General features: G+C 36.8%; 1 protein-coding gene across 2 annotated transcripts in view; it reads left to right on the top strand.

The window, feature by feature from the left end:
• CDKL5 (cyclin dependent kinase like 5) overlaps positions 1 to 20,487 on the top strand; it is a gene marked incomplete at both ends in the record, with an annotated part of 89,637 nt that overhangs the window by 65,279 nt on the left and 3,871 nt on the right. Inside the window, 4 exons of one of the 2 annotated variants that reach the window (XM_082007436.1) lie at positions 2,088 to 3,114; positions 6,545 to 6,650; positions 8,641 to 8,764; positions 16,856 to 16,958. In XM_082007436.1, coding sequence (XP_081863562.1) covers positions 2,088 to 3,114; positions 6,545 to 6,650; positions 8,641 to 8,764; positions 16,856 to 16,958 — 1,360 coding nt within the window. Of the gene's footprint in view, positions 1 to 2,087; positions 3,115 to 6,544; positions 6,651 to 8,640; positions 8,765 to 16,855; positions 16,963 to 20,487 lie in introns of both variants that reach the window. The other variant, XM_082007437.1, reaches the window with a different exon arrangement.

Genomic DNA, 20,487 nt, shown 5'->3' with positions numbered 1-20,487 from the left:
GAATGCTTCTTGAAAAAGAAAACCAAAGACAATGTTCAAGCCATTTCTGCATATGACAAAGGAAAAATAAGTTGGCTTACCCATCTTAAAAAAAAGTTAGTCTTTTTCTTGAACAACAGTAGGAATTTTGTGGCTTGGAGAATGCCTGACATGACAAAGGAATGCTCTTTTCTTTGGAATGCTACCATTACTGTACATGTGCAAATCTGTCCAAGGTTTTGATATTTGAAAATTCAAAATTCACCCAGATTTTTAGCAGCTACAGTTGTGTTCATTGGTCATGCTCCAAATTGGGGATGAACAGAATTTTGTCTGCAGTTGCAGTTATGAATCAAGTGTAGTCTACTTGAACTTAAAGCAGGGTGTATTTGCTCCCTTGCTGGACCCACATAGCTTGAGAGAAGCCACTTGATTTTAATACATCAACGAACCAGGTTTACTAGTGGATAAAATACTTCAGTACAAACAGCCTCATGGTATTCCTCTGACAAAAGCTTTCCTGAAGTATGCAGAATGATACTGGCTTTTAATCCTAGCCATGTCTGTCTTTAGTTCTTCCTGTGAGAGTCAAAAAATTACTCCTTATTTTAAGGTTTCAAACAATGACATTTACAATCTATACTTTTTCAGAGATAGACACCAAAAAGTTGTAGCTGCTCTTATAGATATTTAGGATGGAAGTTTTACCAATAGAGATGTGGCAGCAGAAAGGAAAAGCTAGATCCATGGGAAACTTCTTGTCTAATACAGAGGCTTGCCTATCTGCTTGATTTAAAATTACTAGGTTCCTTGTAGCTCTACATTTAAAAAAAAAATACTTCTTTTTCACTAAAAAATATTTTAAACTGGCATTAAAATTGCTAATTTTCTAGAAACTGTAATAGAGTACATAATTAGATCACTGAAAGTGGGTAATACAAAAATCCTAAGTATAAAAATGGCTAGCATTATCCAATTATAATTACCAACAAGATCAACAAAGGTACAAGCTCATCTGTAGAGTGAGCTCTCACTTTAAGCCTCAGTAATTTATCAGAGTTACATTATCATAGATTTGATATAGAAATAAGTCAACTGTTCATAGCCGCTTAGGTCTGTCAAGGCTAACAAGTGCAGCTGCAGCACTGCTCAGTCATGGCTAGTTGGCAATGCCAGCGTAAGTACAGAAGCAGAACTGGTTTTATGCCAGAAAACCTGAGTTAATAAATCCTGCTCAAATAAATTCAGGCTGAGCGTTTGCAGAACCAACTCAGATCTCAGTCCCATAATCCCAAAACCAGGAGAGCTAGAAAGTAGAGTAGAGGTTAAAGACGTCACCAAGTAGCTCTGCAGCAAGTCATTCTGGTTGCAGAGCGTTTCGGGTGCAGCTTTGGGGATGAGTTAGTGTGCTAAGAGCTGGGATAGTGCCAAGTTCCACAAAAGCTGAGGTTCCTATGGTAGACCTCATTTTGGGCATGGTGTTACAGGGCTTGCTCTGCTGCACTGAGCTCGGGCTCACTCCGTCTGGATGCCTTTACCAGCACAATATCCTCTTTTCTCCCTTCCCCTCCCTTTCCTTCCCCCCCATTCCCCCTCCAAATCAGACATACGTTAGATGGTCTGGAACATTGATTGTATCAGGTTTTTTTGATAGTGCTGACATACTTTATTTTTCTACCTTCACTTTGATATGCCAGGTGTATTAAGATTTTTTTCGATGGATATACAGCTGATTTTCATAATGTAGTGCTTACATTATTGATGTGCACATGTATTAGTCACACACATGCATAAATGTGTAAATATATGTTGGAATTTGTATGATTGGATTTTATATCTTTTTTTTTTTGTCAGCAAAATCCATTAACCAAAGCTGAGTTTGTCCATCAGGATATAACCAGAAAGAAACAACAATGTACTAACTGTAACTAATCTGTTATTTTAGTGGAACTTCTGATGCCTTGTTGGCAGTATTTGATGTTACTGCAGTTAAATTTTGTGGTTTTAAATAGCAATTCCCTTCTGAAATGACTGTACTTTTGTTGAAATTATTAATACGTGAATATGTAATCTGGTATATTAATGCTTCTTTATGCATTTTAATGTAGAAATCAAGCCAGCAAAAGTTCCGCTTTGCAGTCACACCACAGATCAAACAGCAAGGATATACAGACACTAGGGGTTGGCGGGCCGAGAGAAGAGGGTCTTCCAGCAAATGAAAGCTTCTTGAATGGAAACCTTCCTGGAGCTGCACATAGTCCAATGCATACAAAAAAATCAACCAACACACCTGGATCTGGCAACAAGGATCTAGCCAATAATAACATGCCACATCTTCTCAGCCCAAAGGAAACAAAGGCAAAAACCGAATTTGATTTTAATGTGGAACCAAAAAGTTCTGATGGTCCAGGCACAAAGTACCTGAAGTCGAACACCAGATCTCAGCAGAACCGGCACTCATTTATGGAAACTTCTCAGAGCAAAACTGGGACACTGCAACCCGGCGATAAGCACAGTCGCCACAGCTATATTGATACTATCCCACAGTCTTCTAAGAGTCCTTCGTATCGGACAAAGTCAAAGAGCCATGGGGTTCTGACAGACTCGAAATCCGTCGGCAACCTTTCTGAAGCCAGGGCCCAAGCTGCAGAACCAAACAGCAGTAGGTATTTTCCATCCAGCTGTATGGACTTGAACTCTCCTACCAGTCCGACTGCTCCCCGACACAGTGATAACAGAACTTTGCTCAGTCCGTCTGGGAGGAATAACCGCAGCGAGGGTACCCTGGATACCCGAAGACCATCAACAAGACACTCCAAAACAATGGAGGAGTTAAAACTGCCAGATCACATGGATGGAAGCCATTCCCACTCTCTCTCTGCTCCACATGAATCTTTTTCCTATGGTCTAGGTTATACCAGTCCTTTTTCTTCACAGCAGCGCCCTCATAGACACTCTATGTATGTGAGCCGGGACAGAGTGAGGTCAAAGGGCTCAGAGGGTGGCTTAAGCATAGGGCAAGGGATGGCAGCCAGAGCAAACAGCCTGCAACTGTTATCTCCACAGGTGCAGCATAAGTCACTCACAAGATCTGTTGGCTCGTCACGAGAAGACTGTACGGAAGATACTAATAGGGTTAGTTCAAAATAATTCCTATTATGGAAGGCTTACCTTCCTCTGTTTCATGTGGGGACAGTGTCCTGCCTTCCCTCTTCTGTTTGTTTGTTTGTTTGTTTGCATAATTATTTATTTATTTGTCTTGTTGCAAGGCAAGAGATGTTGGGTGTTTTTTCAGACTGGCTAAATATTTCAAGTGCAAAATGAGAGGCTATTTAAAAGATTTTTTTTTTTTTTTAATGGACTATGAATACCATTCTCTTAAAGTACTGAAATGCAAGAACAGGAGGAATTGTCTCTGAAGTTAAAATCTCATTAGTAGTTCCTAGCTTTTGGTTACATTGTCTGATGTCATTTTTATCGTATTGTTTTGCTTAATCGGCCTTCTCATTTGTGTTTTTATTTAGCTTTTCTTGCATGGCTTTCTGTTATGAATGCTAATGTTATTTTTTGAAGTGAGCTTTTTCACTTGCTTATAGCAGGACATTATTGCTGAAATGCCAGAATCTACTAGGGGAGTATCAAAACTTGCAATATTTCTCTTGATTAGTATGATAAATAACTGGGGTAGTCTAGAGATTTTATGTTGGAGAAGCTGCTGGTAAATTGACCCCTTACAGTGACTGCTGTCGCTAGGTACCTTGGTGTGTTTTACTGTGAGCATTATTTAATGAGTAGAGGAAGGGCTAGTTCTGGTGTTGATTTACATTCCATACAAAACACTTCTGAATTATCTGATGTTTTACACATCAGATGTGTAAAGATGACTGCATTTGTGCCAAAATCTTTAAATTGCTATACCATTGATCTAAACTGGAGCAAAATGGTGCAGAGAGAAGTACAAAAATTAGTGTTTGTTCCTCTATATGTACATCTCTGATAAAGTGACTTCTAAGGAGAGAACATCTAGTTTGGATTTGTTGACAATTTGAAGGAAGTCAAAGAGCTGCAACTATTATTTAAGGTCTAAAATTTGTGCTTTAGTGTGAGGAACTAAAAGACTCTGCCTACTTAGTTTATATAAGAAATATGCATAGCTGAATTGATAGTGGCCTACAAGTACCATAAAAAAGAGTTTTCAGGTAGTGGTTGCCTCTTTAGTTTAGTGGGGAAAAAAAGTACGGGATTTTGGACTTACCACATCTTCTCCATTCAGGATTATGTGTATTCACACATGAGAAAAGATCTCATCAAAATAGGAGAAATGCAATATAATTTAAAAAAAAAAAAGCGCTACTTTGAAAGGATTACAGCAGCTCCATTTCAAAACCAGTTGTTTGTTTTTATCTTTGTGTAGTCATTTTTCTCTCTCTTATTTCAGTCAAGTTAAATGTTACTTATTCTTCAGGATGTTACTGTAGAAGGGCAATAACACCAACATTTGAGGTTTTGATAATAAAAGCTCATGCTACCTTGTATTCTTCAGAGCATTAGGATCATCTTCTACATTATATAGCAGATATTAGTTTGATAAGTAATTTTAATTTTATTTCATTTTATGCAGAGGCAGATTGGTTTTATTAGATCATTCTTTGTCTTTTGACAATTGGTTGACAAATTTTATTTTAATTAGAAAAATTGATGTGTGTCTTAATGCTTATGTTTTTGTTGATTTTGGTTTGCTTTGGAATGCCTAATAATTTGTAAAGAACTTGCCTTTATTTTTTATGGTCAGTGTTTTTAAACTTAAGCCTTCACTTAATACTTTTAAATCTGTATTTCAACCGCCAGAAGTCTGAAAGGAAAAATACTCTTCTGAAATGGATGGCAAGTCTGTAAATTCACAAAGCAGTTTTGTTTGTTTATACTAGTTTCAGTAACAAATCAGAATTAAATTGTCAATCTTCTTATGCCTCGTAAAGGCATTTTCACAAAGAAGTCATTCCTTGGCTCCTTCCTATCCTTTTTTTTTTTTTTTTTTTTTTTGGCTACATTCTGCATTAAAAATAAGAGAATGTGACTTTCCTCAGGATTACTGAACTAAAAAAAATCAGGAATAACATAAGTGTTCTCAAGGATTCTTTATTTTTTCCTATTTTTTTTTACATTCAGTTCTGCTGGTTCTCTCTCTGCTCATATTTTATGAAGTTTCCTCACTTCCATGTTTCTAGTTTCTCATTGATTTTCTCTTTAGCTCTACCAAGTCTTTTTAAAGAAAAACATACTTTGTTTGCCGGGCTTTAGATCTTACTTAAAAAAAAAAAAAAAAGACTTGCATTCAGTGTTCATTTTGGGGCTTTTCAAGTCTTAGTACAACACTTTCATTTTAAGGTTTCTTTTTTATTTTAAATGAAACATACACAAAAGGGGGCAAGCAGATGAAAATCAAGTATGAGTTGCTATTACTGTCTCATATTTGTAACTTAACTGCTGACAAAGAAGAGGTGTCTTACACAAGTAATAATTTAACAAGTACTTCAGCCTCTTGTAAATTTTAAAAGAATCAAACTGTCATTTAAAGCATTGTTTTAGCTCCATTTCTCATCTTGGCACAGTTTCAAGGTTGTTTTATCTGTGACATTGAGGCCAGATCCTCACTAATAAAAGGCAAAATAGATTTTGCAAATCATTCGTATAGTGAATTGAAATCCCAATTTTTAATTCTTGTTGGATGTTTTGTGATTTTGTTTTTTTAACCTTTGTCCTTCTTGGACATTCTAGATTTAAATTCCTATAGGGAATTCAGTACAGTTTCCTGTTGGGTCTTGTAGACAGCGTTGAATTTTACCTGGCCAGTCTGCACTGTGGGAAAAATTGCAGCATCTGTTTCATGTAAAAGTGGAGTTAGGTCATATTTGGTGGCAAATTACACGCCTAAGGGCGTACTTCAGCTTTTGCTTGAAGTACCTTCCAGGAAGTACTGTATTCAGGAAAACAGAGTAAATTACAGGTAATTATATTCTTTTTGGTATCCTCTCTGACTTAACTATTTAGCTTGTAGATTTCTTTGTTCAGGGACTACCTCTTATTTTGTATACAGTAGATTTTGTGACTCTTGATACCTCCAGGTACTACTGTGTAACAGCTGATAAGAGATAGTGCTTCGGTGTTATAATTATCACAAATTCTATACATTTCCTGTTTGCTTTTTAAAATTTGCCAGTAGCAGAGTGACCAAATTCCATCAGAAGTTAATTTCACAAGGCCTCTAGTAATGTTACAACTGCATTTCATGGCAAAAATCTGAGGGTCTGAATCACACTCAAGTCCTAAAATTACGACTAAGAGGCAAAATTTTGTTAATGCCGTTTTGGAAAAAGCAAGCAAGCAGCACAACCAAATAATTATTGATTACATAGCCTGTGATTTGATATTGGCAGTTTTTAATAACATGAAAGGAAAATTGTGTGTAGTTAAGTTCGGGGTTTCTTGCTTATGTATGTTGGTTAAAAACTGCAGATCAGTTTATAGTCTTTCATTTTAAATAGTTGATTGTTCTTTTGTCTAGGGTGGAGCATATCATGATCCACACACAGAAGATGGAGCATCTACTAAGGAAAATAGAATTCTGTATAATGATCCTGTTCCGAGAAGAGTTGGCAGCTTTTACAGAGGTAATTTTATGGTGGATCTTAGAAAACTAAACAAGAATTTTAACATGGAATATAAATTAGTAGTTATCTATTTGCAAATAATAACCCACTTTGATTGAAAAGTATATGCAGTGCAGTACCTTGTAAAGCAGAAGATAATTTATCAGAGGGCATTGAACAAAATAAATTGATATTACCAGAGTAAACAGTTCACTAATGTTTTTTAATTCATATTTTAAATTCTTATTAACATTGTATCTAAACACCTTTGTACTTGTAGCACATTGACATACTTACTGATCAATTTCAAATACTGTGGTGCATAGAACTGTAATGCTAAGTTTTTCATTGCTCAAAACCTATAGTAATTTCTTTTGTTCAGACCTACTAAAGATCAGGGTTTCCTACAAGCAAAAGCACACTCATATAGTCCCAGTTCAGAATAAATAATAATGCAGGACTGTGTATGTGCATATATATATGTATGTATATGTGCACGTGTGTGTGTGTATATATACACGCAGATAGATTCTATTATGGTACACAAAAGGTGGTGATTTCTGAGCAGCTGCCGCATGGCTAAACCTGGGTAATCTTTCAAAAAAGACAATTATGATAAGAGCTAATTACTGTCCTGCAAGTGTTAGGAGGCTTGTGGGGCTCCCCTGAACCTTAAGAAGTCCCTATCAGCTAAAATTCGATTATGAGTCACCTAAAAGCTCAAGTAGAGTCACAAATCTCCCTCTGATCCTCTTCAAGTTGATCAGTTGGCTGATGACCTGATTTAGACATGTTAAAATCTGCCAGTCCTTGCAAGTGTCCCATTGCAATGTTAAAACCTATGAACAATAGTGAAGCTTGTACTGGTTTGAGCAATGCTTTTGACTGTAAGGTTTTGTAGCACATGCAACAGAGAATCCTTAAGAATCCTCAAGAATCCTCAATCCTGAATTGATTTTATTAATCCTAAAACACTCATAAAATCAGACATGGATTATCCTTCTTTTTTATACATAGTGAAACAGAAGTTCCAAGGAAGAATGACTTTCCATAAGTGATGTGCCAAGGAAACTGTAGGTCTGGAGTTGCATTCAATTCCTTACTATAAACTAGAGGTTTCTTCCTCTTTAATTATTTAATCTATGAAACAAATATATTTTAGCTCACAGACTTAATTATTGCATTGGAAAATGAATCTATGTTTAAATAATACATAGATAATTATATATGCAAAAACTATTGAAAGAAAAAGTTACTATGAAAAAAGTAAATTCATATTTGTGCAATTCTTAAGTACCGACTTAATACAAAGGTTATTAGCATGTACTTTTGTACTAAAGCTTGAACAAAAACTTACAGGTTCAATTTTGATAAATAGTATAGTGTGATGCTGCAGTAATGCCGCAAATAGTGTCTGGTCAATTTTTAATCCAGTGCAGGTATTTCTGGTGATGTTCACAATTCTAATAAATTTATGTTCTAGGTAGGTATAACCTATTTACAAAACCACAGGATGTCTGTTTCAAAAATATATACTATCTGATTTTGATCCTTTCATTTTTAGTGATGAGTCTCTTACTTTCAGTTATATTAAAATCCAAGGTAATTTTTTTCAGGTTGGGTACTATATTTTTTTAAGGTCTAAGTGAAGACAAAGTGTAAACTGTAGTATTTTGTCTTTAATAACAGTATTCCAACCTTCTCTTCTATTTCCTGTTTTTAAATATCGATCACACTTGTGGTTCCCTACCGATAGAAGTGTCCTCAAATCTAGTAACAACTTACCCAAGTTCTGATGATAGTCTCATTTTACAGCTAGTATTACCTTGCAATTATCACAAAGCAACAGCTTTCCAAAATGTAAAAGTGTGCTTTTTTTTCAGTCATACATAAAATACAACTGTGTCTTCACTGTTTTGTTTCTGTAAAAGAGGCAGGGAGGAGGCAGACAACTGAAAGATGCCATTTTTGGCAGAGCTGAATATACATTGTTTGCTGTTTCTCTGTTCAGTTCCATCTCCGCGTCCAGAGAGTACGTACATAGAAAACAATGTGTCAAACAGAGCCTCTGTGTTACCAGCAGACAGCAGCACGGTGGCAAACCACTCAAAGAGACAAACCACCTTTGACACCTGGTGAGTTGTTATTTACACAGATGTGTAGAGAATGGCAGGAAAAAAAGGGGTTTTTAACAGGAGGGGAAAAAAAACCATTTTTTTTTCAATATTTGCAATTGTCTGTACGTGCTTAGTTGCTTTCTCTGACTATACTGAGATAGCATTGCATGTTTGCTGTTCCCTTTTGAGCAACAAGAAATACTTCACTACACCATCACACTGAACGCATTAAAGATTATATACTTCTGTCCAGTCTTTCCTGATTTTTTCCCACTATTAATCTTTGGTTAAAGATAATACAAAGTGCTTGTGTGCATATAGTAAGAATAGCAAGGCCATAGCTTCATCTGTGGATTCCAGAAGCATGAATTGTCAGAAAAATGGAAAAAATATCAAAATGCATGTTTCTATATATAAAATAGGACTCTATTAATGAAGAATACAATATTCACCCTACAATGGGGACTGCTGCTCTTTTTGCTTACACACCACAGAAGGAAATGAGTACGTTCTATGGGAAAATGGACTAAGCAACGTCTTAATGGTATATATTGATTTTAAAAGATTAAAAGCATCACATGCCTCCATTATGTAACATAGAACAGTTAACTATGATTATGCTAATAGAATGACAGCATATGCATAGCTTTACAGGACTTAAAGGGAAACATCTTAATTTTGTTGCTCTGAGAGCTGTTCAGCTCTAAAATGCTCTTAATCTTCTACTTTGTTCAATCACGATAAAGCACACTGCATAAAAATAAGCAAATGGAGCTTCAAAGGATTAATGGGAGGAATGGACTGTATGCATTCGCATGGTTCCACTGTGCTTCGTACCACTATCTGAAACACTGCTCTCTGAAAGTGCGATAAAATCATGCTATCTAAAGAACTGTTTTCGGTGGTGTGTTGACTTAATGTGTTTTCACATGAACAACCTGTGAATTATCTGCTTAAAAAAGAAAGAGGGTGGAGGACATGGGGAAGGGAAACAACTGGTATTTCAGCTTGTGTTCAGGTTATATACCCATGTCAGTAATAGAAGATGATGTTTACTCCAGAACCCTTGTCACCTGCTCTGATTCACTAGAGTCTGCTTCCTGTCCTTCAGTAGCTCCACGTACATCCATTTTGTGGAATTTAGCTGAGGAATCCGGTCATTTATGTAAAAAGGTGGTACTTATGTTGTGACTTATGTGGCTAAAGAAGGTATTTACTCCTGCTGTTGAACCCTTCTACGTATTTTGTTGTCCTTCATACCTGAATCTTTCTATCTTGAGTATAACATAAGCCAACTGGAACCTTGTTTTGCTTTATATGTCATTCGGCAATATATTACCTTTTATTACGTGGTCACTGCAAAGAAACTTGTAATGTTATTTTAATTCTGAACTGAAATAATAGCATATGTTAAAAGAGCTGGTTGGGAATTTTTGGACTAAGTATTTTTTTGCTTACAATGCCAAATTATCGAAACCAAAACTTTTCAAAGGAACAGACTGATATCCACTAACCTTCTATTGGGAAGATTCTTCAGCTCCAGGATGGAATTTCCAGTCAAAACCAGAGATACACTGAAAATAACAAATATTCTGGGGTCAGCATTTTTTTTTTTGGAGTGTGAGGAACTCAAGTGCAGGGCCTTTGTTCTTCATTATTTAAACCAGAGGCTTGAACAAAGATCTTAGATCTAACAAGTGAATGCCCTGAACCAGAAGTTAGAGGTTATTCTGGAGCACATTCTCTGTTTCCCTCAATATATTCTCTTGAAGCTGTTTCATCTTGTTGAAATAGTGAAAGGACCACATAGATGCTGAATATGGCCTAGCAAATAAAGCCCTTCATTAACTTTGAGACAGTTAGATTTAAGTCCTTGCTCCAATTAATGTACTTGAATGTTTTCACAAAGTGGAACAGCTCCTTTGAGAGAAGAACCCACAGAAGAACAAGCATTTCTTCTTGTGAAATGGAAGGAATGGCAGTGCCCGCAACGCCAAGTCACTGCTATTTTGGCATGCGTTTCTCTTTCTCTTCGCTTTTCCTACTCCCTATTTTCCTGAAATGTTTCCTGCCCAGCTCTACATGTTAACTCTGTGCAAGTTGTCCTGGCAATGGTCTAATGTTGTTGCAAAATTGTTCTGTGCCATAAATGCAGCTTAATCAGATTCCTGAGTGATGCAGAGTCTATGTTCCTCTACTTAATTTTCTGTATAGAAGTTGTGTAAACGCTTATGAAAATGTCGAAGGCTCTAATGGAATGTGATTCTGCTTACATCAATTTTATGATGAAGTAAATATTTGATGTTTGACTGACATACGTAACTGGTACATGGCAATTCATCTTGAATTATGAGTAACATGTATTCCACTTGGACTTGCCACTACTGTAAAATATTGCTTCTCTCATACTATTGCTCTATGTTGCCTTTCTTCTGTCAAAGATTTTGTGAATGTTTGCTAGACTGAATTGTCACAGATGTTCCCTTGTCTTTGTGTGCATTTCTTCACTCTGTCCCTACTGTTGTGCCGCTTTAAAAATAAAGATGTTATAAACTCGACTTTTGTCATCAGGTTTTACTCTTAAATTACTAGATCATTTCTGAACTTTAGACAACTTAGTTTGAAAAAAGGCAAATTTTTCATCCTTCTAGCTCTTTTCTTGCTAGAGTTTAATTTCCTGTAAATAAACTTGAACTTGCTCAATTTTTCCTTTTTTATACAAGAGTAGATGTTTTAGTCTCTTTTGCTTGTACGAGCTTTGTCTTGAGCTGGGCAACATCAGTAGTGTGTGATCAGTAGTGTGTGAAAATCAGCGGCACCAGTGTGCCAAAATGTTGGCCTGAGTTATCTTTACCGTTGTTATAGGTCTAAATATCTCTTTGGAATAAACTCCAACATGCAGTACTTTCTATCTCACATCATATTGGAAGTGTTTGCCTTGATTGCTTAGAAGATACCTGGGGGCTTCTGGAAAGCTTTGTTGTTTAGACCTCTTACATCCATTTAAATGTATTCATTCTATGACAAACAGCTTGTCATATCTTCTCTAGCATGTGTCAAACCTTCCTGCAAAAATAAGAAAAAGGGGAATTATAAAAATATTTATTATTATTTGTATATTTATATAAAATATATAAAAAAACACAAACTGTGATTCAGGAAAAGAACAAAAAAAAAAGAACATCGTATTCTCTGGAGTGTCAGAGGCTTACAGTTATCTATCTGCCATTTATGTTCAAGAACCCAGAGTAATACAGTATTTTGTAAACATGACGTGGCTGGCTATAATGTCGCTGTATCAGTGTAACAATGTAGTCACACAATGTTCCTGAAACTAGAAGGTTACAAATACCTGAGCAAGCTACTTTAAAGCTTGTTCAGCTGTCTCTTGCAGTCCAACTGTTGCTACATTGTAAATACCTTCCAGTTCATTTACAGAATTCTTGAATTTGTAAAAAGTCAGGAAATTACAGATTTGTAATTTGCGAGCTTAAAAATCGCCTGTGCATGTTACACTGGTTGAGGCTTTAGGAACCTTCTGTGCATAGCTTGAAGATGTTCGCCTTCCTAATGGTATAGCTTTCCCCCTGACATTTCCTGCACAAGACTCTTGCTATGCACTGTCATCCACTACGTTTGCTTTATTTATCTATTTGGCCACATCTGATCCTCCCTACCAGTCTATTCTAGTAAGCAGTGCCTCTTCCCAGTCATCAGTGGTCTTGTTTTGTACTAAAAATTAGATGATGCAGTCTAATTCTGTTTGCAAGGAAGATTTTCAGAATTTTTAGTCATCAATATTCTGTCCAAAAAATAAGCCTACTGAAGTATATGCTACCAACCACTTCCCAATTGTTATGGTTACTAATGTTGAATTATACCGGGGGGGGGCGGGTATAAAAGGATGTGTGTATATATACGTGTATGTGTGTGTGTGCCCACACACATCTGTATATGTATGTATACTTTTTTTAGTGATGCCATAACCTCGGGTGATCTCGTGGCTTTAGTGGCTTCCGGGTGGTATATCTGCATGTAAGATAGTAGATCTGGGATTTATTCCAGTTAGTAAAACCTCCTTTTCCACATGAAAAAAAAAATATCTATTTGCAGCTCGAAGCAAAGTTCAGATTTGATCTCTGATTTTTACGCTTTCAGTGCCAGGCTTTTAGACCAAGAAGTTTTACTATGGGCTTCAGCTTGTGGGACTGAGATTCCTGCCCTGAGTAAACCACTTATTTGAGGAGCTTCACTGTTTTCTGACGTTTTCTTGCCTTCATTTATGGTAACTCTGTAACTGCCAAGGGTTTTACTTTAAGCAAAACCAAAAGCTAACTTGAAGAATTAGTGTTTGTTCATTGATCTTCCAAAGAAAACTTCAGACATTTCAGTAACTCCTCCATTAGACCAAAATCCTTACTTGTGTAATTGTGAGCAGTTCAGTAAAGGGAGTAGTATACTGGCAGTTAAAGAGGATTTCCAAGCCAGGCTGCCTGCTGAGATTAGAGTTGCTGAAGAATAACTGAAACAAGCATGAGGAATTGCCTCCCAAAAAGAGCTGTCTGCAATACAAATCTATCTATGGCAGCATGAATGCCTCATCCTTCGTACTTATTCTTTTTAGCTAATACTAAAGCACATCAGCTTGCTTGCCCCGTGCATGTTTGCTGCTACACCTTGTTGTACCTGTATGAAGTTGGATACCTTTCCTACCCAGGGGCAATAGATGCTAATGATAATCACAGAATTTCCTTTTATACCTATGCCTTTTCCAAATGTCTCAGACCAGAATAACCAATGTGATTTACGTTATTACGTCCTAAGCATCCAAAAGGCACACAAAGATACAATGCCAAAGAACAGCACGTTTTGCTTTTGGTTTCTGCTTGAGGGTGAGCTCCCTGAGTGGGGGTTCTGCTCTAGGGCTAGTCTTACTTGCTAGTAAAAGAGACACTGCATAACAGATTCTGGTGTAACTGTTTGCTTTCAAGAGCTGAAGCTTTATGCAAAATACCAAGATACTTGCAGTTATATTGTAAGAGTTTAGTGTGGAGTGACTATACCATACAGATTTTTTTCTGATAGGATAATCCGATTTTTTTCCTGTACTGGCCATTGTCTGAAAATCATCTTTTGGGATGCCTAAAATATCCCAGTGTTTCATCTCATCGATCAAAACGTTCTGCTCTATTTTTACTCAGTACAAAATCCTGGTGTTGAAGTTTCCTGCTGTAATGCTATATATGTTCACTCTCTTCACATAATGAGCATGTGTTTTGAAGCAGTTGCTTTTCAAGGTCAATGTTTTTTCAGACAACTGTACTGCAATATGAGTCATAGGAGTTAATGACATAAACCAGTCGGTGAAAAACCACTGGCTTTTGGGTAAGCAGCAACTGAAAATGAGCAGAATTCTCAGCCCCTTATTTTTCTCCTCTGTCTGGTCACTATAGTCATAAAGAGGAAATGATGGTACAGAATTTCACTTCTCTCCCCTCTGCTCATCTGCTGTAGGAGCAGTTTTCTTGTCCAGGTTCACTGAGCCAAAGAAAAGAATTTACACGAGTGAATCTCTGTCTAAAAGCCTGTCAAAAATTGTCCCAAGCTTTATCCTGAAGATTAAGTTCAGCTTTAAAAATACAGCATCTCCGTTTTGGAATAGACTTTAGAGCAGAAAAGCCATAGCCAGACATCGAAAAATTTTAAAGTACAGTGTGGAGTAGCCACATGGGGACTTTCTTATGATCTGACACTGATTCCTCAGCAGGCAACATAGTCGCTGGGTTGGTAATTTGTACTGGGGCTGTGGTTTGGGGTATGTTTGCAGATGTGGATGCACAGTAGCTCCTTTGGGGAAAGGTTCGGAAGATTCTCAGCCCCATTCACGTGACTTTCAGAGTACAAGCAGGATACTTGGGGTGCATGCTTTCCTCCAACTTTTGTAAGAAATTAAGTAAAAATAATTTAGTAAATAATTTGGTAGGTGTTTTGTCTATGTTAAGTCACTCTCGTGAGTTCACAGAATCTGTAGAGCTGTCGGTAGTGTTTACTTTCAGGCCTTCTCCTTGCTGCTTTGAGTGAGTAATACAAGACTGCCTTACTGCTGTTATGCAGTGGTACCAAATACAGCAACGTGACAGAAACAGGAATCCTTACCAATCCAGTATGTTTAAAATATGTGTTACAAATCTAATAATTATCTTAAACTAGATATTTTTCCTGTAGTGTTGTAATTTCCACGTTAAATCTATGTTGCTGTGCATCTGAATGTGTTTCCTGCATCTAGCTGTAAGTTCCAAAAATCCAAATTGGAAAAATTTCCACCATCCTCTCTGCCTATAAATCTTTCTTCTAAGCCCATTTTCTTACTCAACAGTTGCACTTTATGACAGCATTTGAACACTGCATGAATTTCTATTTAGAGCCAGGTAGCATTTCAACCTTGAGGTGGTTTTATGTAGAAATTGAGGAATTGATGAAACCTCCTATCAGAGTGAGGATACTCATCAGTAAGGAGGATGACTCCAGTGATTCCTACCCCAATTATGTGTTTCACATTTGCGTGGAAAAAAATGTCAGCTTGGCATGTAGTAGCAGCTGAATCACCAGCTGATAGCATAGCATTTAAAGCCAAAATTAGAAGCCAAAGATAACTATAGCAGACAGCTAAGCGTTGCTACATTTCAGTTACTCCAAGAAAAGCTGCTCCTGTTTGTCATCCAGAGCCCTTAGGACTGTGGCTTTCCTTTAGGTTTTTCATCAAGACAATGGAATAATTTCATTTTTGTTTTCGTACAACTTAAGACCGAAAAAGGACTAGTAAATCACCCAGTATGATTTTCTGTATGTTAGTTGCCATTAAATGTCATCTCTTCTCTGGGGTCCAGGCCCAGTAGCGTACCTGACTAATACGTATCTCCCAGAAGAGCATGCAGTCCTGATTTGAAATTTCAAAGATGGGAAATCCATTTCTTTCACTACGGAGTTTGTTCTTGTGGTTAATGATTCTCATTTTTAAAGTCAGTGCCTTATTTCTAATACGACTTCTCTGGCTTCATCGTCCACCTACTTGTTCTTGTTATGTCTTTGCCCTTTACTTTAAAGACCCTTCTAGTACCCCCTAATTTATTCCTGGATAAGCACTTCTGCGCCGCAATCAAGGAAACTAAATGTTGGGACTGGTTTGGCTGTGGTTTTTAACATATTAAAGAGATTGAAATCTCTGACTCTTTTACTGTAGGCCATTCTTTCTATCTCTGAAATTATTACTGTGACACTTTCCTGCACCATTTCCAATTTTCAAACTATTTTAAAAGGCACTAGAACTGCATTCAGTTTTGTCTCACCAATGTCCTATGTAAACCATCTTTTTACCCCATATCAGTACTTTACATGCATAGTTTACTGTGTATACTTAAAGTAACATGTTCTTTATCAGCTGTAGTTAACTCAGCTGTGTAGACAAGTTCAAAGGAGGAAATTCAGTCTTCAGGCAAGTCACCTGTTCCACTTTCACATCATCTTCTTCTGCCAGCACTCACCCACACATAACAAACTAACTGAAGTTTTTAAGTTGAAATGGACAACAGTAGATCCCCAGCTTCCCTGGTGATAAATTTGGAACCATGTCAGCAGAGGTCAGGAAGTTTGATTGAAATTGGTTCTCTCTGGTGAACTTTGCAATTCCTGGCTCTCCAGCAAGCAATGGATAAACTGGACCTGTGCTTTTATGCCTCAGCATCATTTGTATGTTCTCTCAGATATGATTTTCATTTTTCTAAAAGACCTTGTGTGTGATATTTTGGTTTGAATATTAAATTCTGGCTTAAAAACCAAAAAAAGACATGCATGCTTTCCTTTTCCCTAAATAACTATTCACTGGTTTGAGCTAAACATTTTACTCTAACACTGAGTTCCTCCTATCCCATTTAATAAGAGTATTTATCCAGTATTTGCCTAGTAACCCTTGAACCAATGAATGCTAAAACATTAAGAATTTTTTTGCTTTAATCAATAATTTGCATTCTTTGGCATAAGATCTCATAATTACACAGAATTTACATAATATAAAAATAAAATCTCTCTTACAATACCTTATTTCATGTTTAGGAAAAGTCCTGAAAACCTTAACAGTCACTCAGAACAGCTCAAGGAGAAAGAAAAGCAAGGGTTTTTCAGGGCAATAAAAAAGAAAAAGAAGAAATCTCAAACCGTAAGTATACAGTATTTCTAAAAGAAAATACATTTATCAGTTTTGAATTACACCATTTTAATATGCTGAATTAGTAGAGTACCTTTGTATTATTTGTGATCATGCCCACATGTATCTATTTGTTCTTTTCTCTCTTCACTATATGACAGTCAAATTCTTTCTTGTTCAGGGTTTATTTATCTGCCTTTTTGCATATTTCTTCACCTACTAGACTTGTGCATCTGTTTTCATTCACACCCTCTGAGAGACAGTTTTGATGCAAGTTTTAAGTTCATGTTGCAGCAAATTCTTTTGCAGGGTATGGTGATACCATTCCAAGAACAGCAAGTGCATTATTGTGTGTCCTCAGAGCCTGAATAATTTCAGATACCCATTAGGAGGACATCAAACTGTTATAAATGAGAATTCTTTCCAGTCTTTTTCATGGCAGTGTCTTGATAACAGCCTCTGTCTTCTTGCTGCACCCCATGGAGGAAATAAGGATGATGTGTCTTAACCGTTCTTAACGTTTTATGTTTTGTTGGGGGAAGGGATTGTGGCTTTTGTTATTTGGTTTCAGCCTTTGGTGTCTTTTATACATTTTCACATTTTCATCTAGTATTTGGGAGGCACAAGGAACTTTCTTTTATCAAAGAGCAGTGGTATATTAACATTTCACAAAGTTTTAGAATGAAAATCTCCCTGAGAACTGAAGTAACCAAAACATCATCTCATCTCATTTTCAGATGACAGTCCTGGAAACAGTAAAATACTTAAAATTTCATTTACATAAAATGTGGTTTACAAAATCTAAAACTGCAGGTACTTTACCTTAAATTGTGACTAGTAAAAGTATGTCTTGCAATTCTCAAACAGGCCACCAGAAGCAGAACTTCTGAATGTATCAATATTTTTTTTATTAGTATAGTCGTATGTTACTAAATTGTATGTGCAAAATAGTTTCATAAATAAACATTTGTCCTTTTCTGTTACCCGTTCTTTTCTTTGTGCCTCATTCTTACATATCATTTTTCTGAGTAATGAGATCTGGATAGTAAAACTAAGAATTCTACCCAACTTTTCATTTTCTTTAAGATGGGCTTTTCACTAAAGTGGGACTTTATTGTTAACCTGTTGGTAACAGTAATTTCTTTTTTGATACTGGTATTGTGTCAGATGCTCTCAGTGTACAAATAAGAAGATAAATTTCAGACTTGATCTGGAATCTGAAAATCAAACTGTGTTTTGTCTAGCAGAGGCGTCATCATCTTCAACAGTAATGCATTCCCTTCTTTTCAGAGGAGCTTACTCTAATTCCCCACGTTGTGGGGTTTGTTTTGTTTAAGAACTCGAGGCCATTCAAAAATCAAATTGGAATGTTTCTGTAAGTGCGATTGCAGTTACAGTTTTGAAGGTTCTCAGAATGGAGTAAATCATGCTCAATCCTTACCATTAAATTGGCTTCCAAAGAAGTTAACGGTACCACAAAGCGAAGGGGAGTAACTAAATCAAAATATCTACTGTCACAGAGTGAGGTGGCATGATTCTGGGTGTTGGTGGAGGGCTGGTCTGTTGAAACTGGGGGAGAGGAGTGATTATCTGGCTTTTTCATATTTTTTTGTAGTTTCTTAGAACTGTATGGAACATGTGCATGTGTGTGTTAAGTAGCATTCAAAAATGCATCTCTCCGTCCTGCTGGGCAGGCAAAGCAGTGACATTTACTTCTGCTTCTGAACTTGTTCATCCTTGTACCTGTAGCCCATTCAAATAATGATCATTTGCATTACACAACTGAACAAAATGCCTGGATTATAACTCTAGAATTATTTGATATCAAAATGTCCATGAAGGGATAGCACACCTAAGGCCGTTGGTTCCAGTGATGCATTTTCCAAGAACAACAAAAAAAAAAAAGTTAAATTTGCACCATTCTGGTCTACTCTGATTCCAGCCATTCAGACATGCTGGCAGGGAACACTCTAAAAGCCCAGCTGATAGATGGTTTATCAACTGCTTCCAGGTTAAGCTATGTGAAGGAAATAGAAACTGCATTGTGTTTCATCTCAAAATCCGGCACTTTCCAAAACATCTAAATCACGAGTACCTTGATCTGTAGCTACCAAAACCATCATTGATTACAAGACAGGGCAGAGTTATTCATAATCCATACTGCTGTCTCGTAGTCTTAAGGAGAGGGATAGAGGGTGAGGGGTAGACAGAGGTTTTGCATAAAAGAAAACTATGTTAGCTAGTTAGAGCTAATATCTCACAGGAAAATCAATAAATTCGTGAAATGAGATAGCGATCAAATTCTTACACCCTCAGCTAGAAACTTGCTGACATCAACTTGTTCTTTGGACCCAAGCACAGACTGAAAAACCTCTTCTCATTTCTACTTACAGCTGTTTAACACGGCAGTATCTAGTGATAGAATGTACACACTGATCTGTGTACAAGTGTCTGGTTCAGGCACTGTTCTTTGTTCTTCTTTGTCTGTTAGTTGAGGATGTCTACCTGACAAACACTGGGATCTTCATGAGGATCTTCCAGCACAAACAAAAATTATTACCTTCGGTCCAGCACCAAGTTTGACTTCAGTAGTAAAAGTTGTTAACAGCAATGTAATATTAGCTCTTCAACTACATGAATAATGTTTTCTATGAATTCATATTAAAAGTCTAACAGATAGCTTGTGACTACCCAAGGTTTTTTCTGAGGCTTATAATTCTTATAGAGTCCTAGAAGTATGAAATTCCACTTATTTACTCCAAGACAGACTTTCCGCAGCAAATAAGAAACTGTCGCAATGCTGAGAAGCACATCATAGCTAGCTACTATTTACTTCTGGTATCCTTTGGCCAGTCTCGTTTTGCTGATGATCATCATGAGAGTCATAAAAGATATCTGAAATCAGATTGATGACATCTTCTTAATAATGTCGTTCTCAAAATTTCCAATAGCCCAGTATTGATCACAGTTCCTGTCACTTCCTCCTGCAGAATTGTTCCCGTTAATCATTCTCCCTAGACTTTTCCAGGTGCAGTTCCTCATGCGATAATAATTGTTACTGCCTGCTATGGGATTCTTTGCAATATTGTTTTTGCAGAGCTGTTCTTACCCATTCTCCTTTTCACCTTGTTCGGAGTCTTTTAGTAATGTAGCAAAAGGTTTTGAGTATTGCTAGAGTCACGGGTTTTTTCTGTCATCTGCCACCAAATACTTTGATATCCATGAGGGTTGTGCACAGTGTCAATAGGCACTGTCTTCAGAGGAGCCCAAGTTTTGCAGGTTTTGGCACATATTACAAGCTATGTGTCTGAAGAAATTACCTGGTTTGGAAAAAAACAGTTGCAGGTGAGCATTTCTCCTAGCGATGCTTTGATTCCTTTTTAATTTACTGAACTTGAAACAGGAAATTCTTCATAAAGTTTCTAAACAACCTATGCTAATAAGTGACTCTGTCAGTAACTTGGATGGAATCTAGAATCTGGAGAAAGCTGTTTGAAAACCTTGTTTTACATAGTGCACCCATCGTTCCCTTTAGTCATAT

The sequence above is a fragment of the Phaethon aethereus genome (assembly GCF_964289735.1).
Source record: "Phaethon aethereus genome assembly, chromosome: 1".
Lineage (NCBI taxonomy): Eukaryota > Metazoa > Chordata > Aves > Phaethontiformes > Phaethontidae > Phaethon > Phaethon aethereus.
The sequence above is the reverse complement of the archived record's forward strand: the minus strand, read 5'-3'. Positions and strand labels throughout refer to the sequence as shown.